Source organism: Glycine max, chromosome 9, assembly GCF_000004515.6.
Source record: "Glycine max cultivar Williams 82 chromosome 9, Glycine_max_v4.0, whole genome shotgun sequence".
NCBI lineage: Eukaryota > Viridiplantae > Streptophyta > Magnoliopsida > Fabales > Fabaceae > Glycine > Glycine max.
The window spans coordinates 3,645,280-3,657,167 of NC_038245.2; the positions used below are offsets into that span (position 1 = coordinate 3,645,280).

The following is an 11,888-nucleotide window of genomic DNA, read 5'->3' on the forward strand; positions in this document are numbered from 1 at the left end:
GCGTGCCTATTTCAATTCATCCATACATACCAAAAAATAAAGAGAAATCATTACTTGTCCTCAACCTTGATATAATGAAGGATCTAATCAGGAATGTCAGTGAAATAGAGGAAGCAGCCAAAGTTAAAAAATAGACAATGAAAATAAGAATTTTTTCACAAGCTAACAGCCCTTAAGAATTTCAGTGCATGCTTCAGCAAGCTTTTTTTTAAGATATAATATTTCCTTTTTAGAAAACTCTTCTAAGGTAATCCTTAGATTCATATCCAAACCGATAACTAGTTTACATATCATCCAATATACAAGGACAAGATCACAAGAATGTCTTGCAAAGATTTTGAGTGTCAGTGGAATTAATACATGGGGGACTGCATACAGCAGCATAATCACAAGACAATTCCCATAGATCTCAACTTCTTTGCTACCACAATAAGGCTAGCCAGATTTAAAGAGTAAAACCGCTTTCTGATCCAAGTAGAAATAAACAAAGTGGTTTGTTTCATGAGTCACATATGAGCCTGCAAAAAGGAAGAGAAGTCCATGAGTTCACTTCAATGATAACTGTAACAAGAATATAACTAAGCTAAGCAAGAACAAGAAATGGTGTCTTCATTTGCTTTAATTGTCTGAATGTCATAGAAAAAAAGAATAAATCGTCTTTAAGGGCATAATATGATACAAGATTTGGAACATGATGTGGTTAGATTGTACCACTTAAAATGATAGTATGGAAGTGCATTAAAAACTCCATGGTGTCCAGAATTCTGAATCTCATCATCAAGAATAAGATGAGATGTGATGATTAGTAAATGTAATGACATGGATCATAAACTACCAGTAACAGTACATCACTGAAACTTGATTTGAAACCAAGGTTTGCTTGTGCCCATAGCCTAGTCCTTAAGGTTTCCCCATCCTATTTTAGCCCCAACTAATATTCATAACTTCCAAGTTACAGTTAATGATATTATACAGTTTTCAACATGGCTCTTATAGGCTGGCCGTGAGTTGACGCTGCTTATTTTGCAGAACTCTCATGAGCAGGCTCTCAAAATCAATTTTTTGGTTTAGTTTTTTTATTGTTGGTTTTTTGGTTTAGTTTTAGCATTTGCAATAGATTAAATCAATTTATGAACACCCTCTCCAAGTTGGTTTTTGACATGACATAATGACATCATTTGGTCCATATAGCCAGCCCAACCTGATAAGAAGTGGTTTTTGTTGTAAAAAATTTCAAAATTGAACTCCTTTTCCATGTAAACACTCATTATCATAAAATCCTAGTAGCTGACCTTGGATATCAACATCACACCCAACTTTATAATATTAAGATGGAGCCAATTGACTGAATTGAGCTTCAAGAGCATTGGCAAAATTCAACAAGCATATTGGATAATAGTGAACATTACAAAATCATTCTAAGCAAATATCAAACAGAACAGTATCCAAGCTTGTCTAGATCTGCAATCTCAAAAGAGTACTATGAATGGTATATTATTCTTGTGTTTAAGAGAGAAATTGCCCAAACAGTAAAAATACAGAAAGGCATATTTCCTTGATATAGAAGATTAAAACAAATGGAACAGATAATTCATGAAAAAAAGAGAGCTCTTTTGCTTTGATATTAATTAAAACTGATAAATAAGTAAAATTACAAAAGTCGCATTGTGAACTTGAATCATAATATTGTGCAATTACACAACATATTCAAGCAAAAGCCCCAGAGATTATGGACTGTGAATGATGCTTAAAAGATTAATTGCACAGATAGATAATATTTAAGATACAAGAAAAAACATTAAATGTAAACACTTTTTCGATCTTCAAAAGGATCTTGCTATTTGTTAACAAGCAGCAGGCTTTCAGAATGTAGTGTTGACATTACAATATCCACAGAAAATGAAAGACAGACACATACTGTGGGAAGAAGATATAATAGAAACGGCCCCTTCATTCACAGCAAAATAACTCATCCAGTCATGATTTCTTCACCCTGAATTCCTAATCTCCAACTATATGTAACTTGACAAATTCTAGCAGCCCCTATAGTCATTAGCTCATTACTAATTAGACCAGTATTTTTCCCTCTGTATGAAAGTCATGTTGGATGAAAATTCTTCACTGATGTTCTATATGAATACAGAACATCAGTGAAGAATATTTATCCAACATGACTGGCCCTGGGTGCCATCCATGTATCAAGTTCACATTTGAGTAGCCAAGGTAATTATTATCAAATTCAAGGGCCTCAAATCACAGGACACTAACATGAGAGTACTAGATGTTACATTCAACCGATTTGTCTTCTTTGTTCTTTTTTTTTTTTTTTGTGTACAAAGACAGCAATGAGGATCAAACCTAAGTTCTCATACTACCCAAATCCCCCACCACTAGGCCAACCCTAGTGGGGTAACCGTTTTCTCTTCCTCTTTTTTTGGGTGTACATAGCCAATAATAAGGATCAAACTGAAAACCTAATACATACTACCCAAACCTCCCACCATTAGGCCAACCCTAGTGGGTTAACTGTTTTCTCCTCCAGTAACCATTAATGCAAGAAAAGACTTTTCAAACCAACAATGTAAAAACTCATCCACTGTAACTTATGTGGTACAATTAATGAGCAGGGTTCAGGGCATAGTGGGGTCACCACAGTACATAAGTAAATACTGACTCATCAACACAAACCACACCAACTAAACTAAACGACATATTCATATACCATTCAGCTCACAATTTCCCCCTGGAGAACAGAGATAAGCAGAAAGCCTCTAAATCTTTTTTTTATTATTAAGTAAAGTTTAGGTGAGTTGGGTCTCCGGGGCTCACCAAGGACAGGACAAGCCTCAAGGTTCAAAGAATACTTACTGATTACCCACCAACAAGATTATCACATCGGAAGAAGGAATCGAACTCAAGTCTTTTTAGGATATAAATTTGTTCCTTACCAACTGGATCAACCTTTGTTGGTAGAAAGCCTCTAAATCTAATTCAATAACTAGAAAATCAACCGTATGCAGCCAACAACTACAAAAACCTAGGTTTCAGCATCACTTCTAAACTCCAACCATGACACAGAATCAATCACACTTTTTAAAGCAAACAAGGACCAACCTACATTACCTTAGATCTACTCAATTTCCACTAGAGAACAATGAAATAAACCACAAATCCGAGTAAACCCAAGTAAAAAAATCATTGACAATAATAAACAAAAAGAAATTACCAAAATTACGTCCAACGATACAATGCCACGTGGGGCCATGCCTCTTATCGAACTCCTTCTTTATCTGCTCCGCAACGTCTTTCTCCACATTGTACTTCTCAAACGCCTGAACAATCCGCAAAAAGGTCAAGACTTTACGACACAACACAGCAAGTACAACCAAACCCAGAAACAGAATCCAAAACGAGGAACCATAAAAAGAGAGAGATATAGAGAGAGAGAGTCGTTAAAACTAACGGCGACGGCGATATCAACGGCCTCCTTCTGCATGTCGGGGATCATATCAGCGCTCTTGATGATGACCTTCTTCGGGGGAACAGCTGGCACCGGTGCCGGTTTCGGCTCATCGGAGTTGGGCCTCGCCGTTAGAGCTCCGGCGAAGTTCTTTTTGGCTTCTTCACTCATTTCTCTCTCTCTCTCTCTCTGATTCTCTGAGTTTAAGTTTTGATGATGTTGCGTTTTGGGGAAAGTGATGGTGGCAGGTGGGTGTGGTTTTATGAAAGCGACGTGGGCTTGTAGTTGTAGCTAAGCTGGGAAATGAAATGCAGTGGTGCAGTGCTGACTGAGTGTTGCAATTTGCAACAGCAACACCACACCACACACTCCAGGGAATACTTGCTTCCGAGTTTGGCAAGAGGCCCACTATTTTTTATATCTATAAATAAAGATAATATCAAAAATTTATAACAACTAAATTAATTAAGTTTGATCCCTTGACACAAGAGGCCCACCATAAACACTGTTTTGGAGAATATGTTATTTTTTATGGAATGATAAATAAATACAATTAAACTTTTAATTTAAGAATCTTATTATAAAAAAAATGAAGCTGTGGGAGTTTGATAAATATGTTAATTCTGAAGAATATGTAAAAGGGCTATGCTTGCTTGCTGTACTGGCTGAGAATACTTGCACTGCAGAAATTAGGTGGACCATTGGCTGTGATTGAATGATGCTTGTGACTTTGTGAGCGTGGACTTTGCTTTCAGTCTTTTGGTACCCGTTCGTGTCATGCATGGTGAGACTAATTATTAGAGTGTTTACTAGGTAAAATAAAATAAGTATATTAAATATATTTTGACCAAATGAATCTCTTGAATCCAACCTGAACTTTTCTTGATAAAAAAAATGTAAAATATTTTTCTTTACATTTTATGCATTGATGCTATGAACAAATTTTCTATTATTATCCAATATATATTATGTTTTTATAAAAAAAAATTCACAATTGATAGAAAACATTTATCTTTATTATCTTAAAAATAAATATTAATTTATTTATGTTATTCACGCTAAAAACACCACTCAGTGAAGAGTTCTAAAGCTAAAGAGGAACTCAAGAAATCTCAACAAGCTATTGCTCAAATGAGTAAACTTTGTTATAATAATAAGGACACCACCTATTTAGAGTGTTTGTATAACACATAAGAATCAAATTTATTCCTCAAAATCAATTATTTAGAGTGTGTTTGTATAACACATAAGAATCAAATTTATTCCTCAAAATCAATCACGGTGGTACCATGAAAAAATAAAAATAACTATTTATTGTTTTCTCTTTACCATGAAAACGTAATTTGATTATTTCTCACCATAAATCTAATCAAAACATACTATTCACTGTGATGCTCTTTAACGATTAAGATATTAGATGACAACAGTGGTAATACAATCCCTAACACATGAGGTGTGAATGCCCCATCGCACAGCTGATGAGCTGATATGCATGTTTGTGTTTGTGCTGGTGCTCTTTAACCTTTTCTTTTTAAAGTTTGTTTAATAAAAATAATAATTATATTAAGTAAATAAAAAATCAACTTTAATACATACTTTATTGTTTTCATTTGCTGAAAAAGGATTTTCAGCTTTGTAAACCGAACATGTTTCTTAAAAATAAGAAAAAGTTGTGAATTAAAATTATTTTTAAAAAATAAGACAATTAAAATAAGAAAAATATTTTCAAAAGCAAACAGACCCTAACAATTTCATTGCATGCATCAGAAAGCTCTTTTTTTTAAGAAATAATATTTTATTTATCAAAGACACCCAAGAAAGAAAAAAAAAAAAACACTGATCTCAAATGAAGTAATCCTTAAATTCATATCCAAACCGAGAACTAGTTTACATGACATCAAATATACAAGCACAAGGACGGAATACATTAGCATAATCACCAGACAGTTCTCATTGTTGTCAACTTCTCTAGCCAGATTTAAAGAGTAAAACAGCTTTCTGATCCAAATAGAAATAAACAAAGTGGTTTGTTTCATGAGTCACATATGAGCCTGCAAAAAGGAAGCGAGAAATCCATTAATGCACTTCAATAATTAAATGAGTCGTTCTTATTTGACACGAATATAACTAAGCAAGAACAAGCAATTTTGTTCTTATTTGATTTAATAGTCTGAAATCATTGAAAAAGAGAATTACTAGTGTCTGAAATTGTCTGAAATTTTTAGATTGTACCACATAAAATGAAAATGCATCAAGAACTCCATGGTATCCAAAAGTTTGAATCTCATCATCAAGAATATTATGAGATTATTGAGATGTGATGACAGGAAAATGTAATGAAGTAGATTATAAACTAAGCCAGTAACAATACATCACTGAGATTTTATTTGAAAGTTGAAATCAGGCTTTTCTTGTTCTAATCATTGTGCTTTCCCCATCCCGTTTTACCCTTAACTAATATGCATATGCATAAATTTCAATGGCATGAGTTCCGATTTCTACTTTGTTTTGGCTGTCCAGATTCAGACATCTTGTCAAGCACAATTTCATAAACGAAACAACCAGGATCATTTAGTCAATGACAAGAAATTTAACTTCTTAACAAATATACCATATTGTAACTCGGTTTTATGGTTATGACCTACATTAACATGTTTTTGATAAAAAAGAAAAAAAAAAGCATCAAAGAAATATGATATACTAAACACGACAATTTTAAAAATTATAGAACACGACAGTAACATAGTACAACATATAACATTAGTATAAAATTAACATAAAAGCACAATTTTTAAATGAAAAGAGAAAATCAATGTTTTAGGGTATGTTTGGATAAAAGTTGAGAATGTGTTTTGGGGGATTCCAATGTCATTCCCAAATTTTAAGGCACAAAATGAAGAAGGAAGAATTTGTTGCTTTGGGAGTAATTGCACTTTTGTTCTCTCCCAACTGACATCTAAACATGCATTTAGAAGTTAGTCACTGTAAAATGCTATCATTAATCTAATTATAGTGGCATTCCATTAGCCACTTTAAGAAATTAAAATGCTGTAAAATGCTATCATTAGTCACTGTAAAAAATTTAAAAATAAAACAAGTAAACTGCAACTAGGATTATCCAAAGTGTTTAGTAAGTGTCCACTGATACAAATCTGACACAGGTATGTCAAATATAGTGAAAAAGTGTGTGCATTAAGTTTGAAAACTCAAAAAGTGATTCTTATTATTTTTCTACAACTTTTTAATAATGAGAGAAATAAGATAAGTGAGATAAGATGAGTGATGGAGAGAGATAGAGTGAAAAAGTAACTTTGTAGGAAATGGTTGTATGAATGGTATAACTGTTTTTTTATTCTGCTCATGGCTGAGACTATGTTTAAGCATGCAAAGCATGAGTAACAATTTAAGCTTAATAAAAGCTTGGTATTACGAAAGGATCAGTCAACTGAACTCAAAGAGTCAAGAAAGTTTATAAATAATTCAACGACACCATTTTACTAAAGTTAAATTCAGAATTAACTCTGCTTATGTTGTGCTTATTCCAAATCATTACATAGCCAATCCTAAGTAAAAGACGAAGTTATGCCATGCACTCAAACAGTATACAACGAACTTTGTAGAGCCTGTATTATATGCATAGGCAATATGATTGTGTTAATGCTAGGTTTTTACTTTTTTTCTTTGGAAGCAACTAGCTTTTTACTTTTAAGTAATGCAAATATGGCTACAATTCCATAATTCATTTGACAGGGCACCTAGTTTGGGTAACGTGAATCTGTCATGCATGGTGAAGGGATAGATAGAGGGAGATGTAAATCATAGGACTCGAGCTATATGGATGAAATGGAGGAATAAATACATCAGGTGTATTTTGTGATTTAAAGGTGTCACTCAGGCTTAAAGGAAAATTTCATTGTAAAGTAATACAATTAGCAATGCTTAATGATGATTAATGTTGGACAGCGAAGTACCAAGAACACAAGTATCGAAAAAAATGATAATATTAGGGACCGAGGCGAGAATGGACTTACACAAATAGATAAGACCGAGAATGAATATATTAGGGAGAAAATATAAGCAGCGCTTATAAAGGGGAAGAAGGTAGATCGATTTTCAGTTTAGTTTTAGATATTGCAATGAATTAGATTAATTTTATGAACACCCCTATCTCCAAAGACTTGGTTTTTGACATGACAAAATGACATTGCTTGATTCATATAGCCAACCCAACCTAGTAGGAACTGGTTTTGTTGTCAAAGATTTAAAATCGAACTCATTTTCCATATTAACACTCATTTATCACAAAATCCTATTGGCTGATCTTGAACCTCAACATTACACCCAACATCCCCTTCACAAACTTCGCTATTCTTCCTTTTGGTGATGGGGATAACTGTAGGGCCTGATATATGGTATTTGAGAGCCTGCCCTTATCTCTACGGCATGATTACATCTTCTAGTAGGAGGTAGTTCAATGGCTTCTTGAAAAAGCTCTGCATATTCCTCCAACACTCCCTCCAGTCCTTCCACTGTTCTTTGCAAATCCAAGTCATAAAGTGTTAGCATTCCTAACTCCACATAGTATGCCTCATTTCCTCTTTTCAGCTCCTTTAACATTGCCTTCAAAGATGCCACAGTTCTAGATAATGATGGATCCCCCTTTATTTCTACCTCTTATCCATTCACATTAATCCTTATTACATGATCCTTAAAATTAGCCTTTATATCTCCCAATCCCTCCAACAACTCATCCAATCACCACATCCACCCCCTCCAAGTTCAAACAAATAAAACTCAAGCACAATATTCATAGTTGGCAGCTTCAACTCAACATTTCTACAAAACCCTTTATTTTGAATTCGGTGGCCATCACCTTCTTCAACAGTATATTCCTTAATCACCTCAGGTTTTATACCCTTACATCTTGACAATATCCCAGGATAGGAAATTATGAAATACTACCGAATCCACCAAAACAATCACCTTCTTTTCCATAATGGTGCCCCATACCTTCAAAGACTTCTTAGAGGTCATCCTAGTCAAGCACTCATGTGCAATTACATGGTCCCCCAATCCTCTCTGTTTCTAAAATTTCCCTTTCTTCCGTTCCCTCATAGTCTCCTTCTTCTCCTTAAATTGAGACATGCAGATGCTAGTTTATGCAGACAAGTCCTGGGTAAAAAGGGTGATCGCATCTAAAGCACACTCTTCTTCTCTTGACCTCTAATTCTTCGTCAGTCGTCTTCTTAAATGGTGAGTTCCTGCAGATACCCATACTAGAATTCCCTTCCAATTTTTTATTTCCCTAACACACACTCCCTGATCCCTCTGTTTGACTCACTGATCCACAACCCAGCCCGCATGATCTAGCCCCGTTCATTTCTTTCGGGTCATTGGACCTTATCCACTTGTTTCCCAATGTGTTTCTATTGTTGACGGGCCAAACCCTCTTCACATAAGCCCATCTTCTCCTATCTCCAATAGTTAATTCCTCCCCTCTACCCTTTGTGGGAGACATCTCTCTATAATCCTCCACTGGTTGCTTGAGTTCTGACAAAGGCTTATAAAAGCCTGATATGGGTTATCCAATGAGGTGTTTTGGAATCGTCCCAACAATGCCCATTTGAATATGAGCCATGTGATGTGCTCTGTCCTCGCCTCCCACCACTGAAACCAATTAAGTGCCTTCCCCTCTAAGCAGATTGACGCAACCAGAACCTTCTCTTGAGCATTTGATTAATTTCAAAATAGTTTTCAACCCTATAGATCCAATGTAAGGGTCTTCCCCTTTAAAATAGGCAACCTCTTCACCTCTTCATTGTTCCCTCCATTCTTAGTTCTTACCATGGCTCCCCCTGGAATCCCTTCCCCGGGGATGCTTCCAGCCCCCTTTTCAACCTTAAAGCTTTATCACAAAGAGACCAATCCATAGACTTACTCAAAACCATAAAGTTTTATCATACTGACAGATTAACTACTTTGCCAGATTAAAAAAATTACAAGTTTCATTAACTTGATTACTTGAACTTCAATCATAATACTGTGCAATCACATACATATTCAAGCAAAAGCCCCTGAGATTATAGACTTCGAATGATGCTTGAAAGATTAATTGCACCAGATAATTTTCAAGATACAAGAGCATCAATTGTAAATACTTTTTTTATCTTCAAAAAGTTCTTGTTAACAAGCGGAGGGCTTGACATTGAGATATCTACAGAAAATGAAAGACAGGCACATACTGTGGGGAAGAAGATATAATAGAAATAGCCCCTTCATTCACAGCAAAACAAATTATCCAGTCATGATTTCTTAAAGCCTGAATTCCTAATCTCCAACTAGATATAACTAGAAAATTCCAGCACTCCCTATAGTCATTAGCTCATTATTAATCTAACAACAGACCATATATTTTCTCTCTGTATGAATACAGAACATCAGTAAAGAATATTTCATCCCACATGACTGGCCCTCCATGGAATATAACCGAGCTTTTGTCCTCGTGTCAACATGTAAATAGTCAATGTTACATTCAACCATGTTCTCCTCCAGTAACCACTAATTCAAGAAAATGACTTAAGACTTCACTCATCCACTGAAGCTTATGAGGGTACAACCAAAGAGTTGAGTTCAGGGCCTAGTGGAACAAAATGTCTGTCACCATTACACACCACAGTACATTAGGAATGGTGAATCATCAACACAAGTACACAACACAAACCACACCAACTAAACTACATAATCATATACCATTCATCCCACAATTTTCCGCTGGAGAATAGAGGTAAGCAGAAAGTAAACAACAAGAACAACAACAAAAACCTAGGTTTCGGCACCCCTTCTAAATTCCAATCATGCAGAGAAGCAACCAAGGACTAACTTACATAGATCTACATCTACTCAATTTCTACTAAAGAACAATCATATAAACCACAAATCTGAGTAAACCCAAGTACCAAAATCATTGACAAGTAATTAAAAAAAAAAGCTTACCAAAATTACGACCAACGATGCAATGCCAAGTGGGTCCATGCCTCTTATCGAACTCCTTCTTTATCTGCTCCGCAACGTCTTTCTCCACATTGTACTTCTCAAACGCCTGAATAATCCGCAAAAAGGTCAAGACTTTACGACACAACGCAGCAAGCACAACCAAACCCAGAAACAGAATCCAAAACGAAGAACCATAAAAAAAAGAGAAGAAAGTTGTTGAGACTAACGGCGACGGCGATATCAACGGCCTCCTTCTGCATGTCGGGGATCATGTCGGCGCTCTTGATGATGACCTTCTTCGGCGGGACGGCTGGCGCCGGTGACGGTAACGGCGATGGTTTCTGGTCATCGGAGTTGGGCCTCGCCGTTAGAGCTCCGGCAATGTTCTTTTTCGCGTCTTCACTCATCTTTCTCTCTGTCTCTCGGAATGAGCTTTGGTGATGTGTTAGCTTTTGGGGGAGTGCGGTGGCAAGTGGCGTGGTTTTATCAAAGCGACGGCGTCTGAGTAGCATATTTTTAAAAATAATTATTATATTATTATTTAAAAATTTATATTGCGAACTTTTTGAGAAATAAAAACATTGACACCTTATAGGATGAAATCTGTTATATTATTAGCTTTTTATTCTTTAGAACAAAATCTGAAATAAAAATATATATGAAGAAATTGTAAAAAAAATAGGATGGAAAGAGAAGAAATAGGTAAGAAATAAAAAAATAATATAGTTGTAGTAGAATAAGGGAGATGAGAAATAAAAAGATGTGAATCTCTCAACTTTTTTTCTTTACTAAATTGGACATAAAGTGAATAGTAATTACAAGTCTCATAAAAACTAATCATTTAAGACGGAAAACATATTATGTTTTTCAATTTCATGTAGAAAAAATTTATTATTGTCTTTTATTATTATTATTATGAAGTATTTATATTATTTTTTGTCTAAATTTGGTTAATCACTTTTTAATGAGATTCTTCTTTCTTAATAATATTTTTTTTCTTATTCACAATACTCAAACCTAAAATTTTATTTAGGAAAATCAAGTTAAGATTATCTCTTGTATAGCTAAAAATAATAATAGAATTGTCAAATTGACCCAATTAATTAAATTTAGTGAAATCATATTTTCTCTCTTTTTTTTAAATTAAACATTTTTTTTATTTTTTTTCTCACCTATTTTTAAATTGTATTTTTTAAATTTTCAGTTATTCTGTTTCTCACTAGTTCATTCTTTCCTACTAAATACCCTGTAAGGAAGATATTCACTAGAGTAAAAATGAAAATTTAAAAGCTTGAAAATTAACTATTAAATTTTATATAATTACAGAATTTATTATGCATTACATACATTTTATTTAGAAGAAAAGAACCAAATATAAAACGAGAAGCCATTCTTAGTTATAAAAAACAGTATCTAAATATTATCCTTAAAAGTG

At 34.4% G+C, this 11,888-nt stretch overlaps 2 protein-coding genes across 2 annotated transcripts; both read right to left on the minus strand.

The window, feature by feature from the left end:
• Positions 1 to 257: 257 nt before the first annotated feature.
• LOC100305908 (uncharacterized) lies at positions 258 to 3,849 on the minus strand. Its single transcript, NM_001251641.2, is given in 3 exon segments — positions 258 to 518; positions 3,227 to 3,332; positions 3,464 to 3,849. Coding segments are annotated over 3 exon segments (357 nt in total). The 5' UTR covers positions 3,632 to 3,849; the 3' UTR covers positions 258 to 435.
• Positions 3,850 to 5,302: 1,453 nt separating this feature from the next.
• On the minus strand, positions 5,303 to 11,177 carry LOC100805882 (dynein light chain 2, cytoplasmic). The gene is made up of 3 exons (XM_003533250.4): positions 10,681 to 11,177; positions 10,454 to 10,559; positions 5,303 to 5,511 (listed from the first exon to the last, which is right to left on the minus strand). Exons 1-3 carry the CDS (start codon positions 10,963 to 10,965, stop codon positions 5,429 to 5,431), a joined length of 474 nt encoding a protein of 157 aa, XP_003533298.1. The 5' UTR covers positions 10,966 to 11,177; the 3' UTR covers positions 5,303 to 5,428.
• Positions 11,178 to 11,888: the final 711 nt, after the last annotated feature.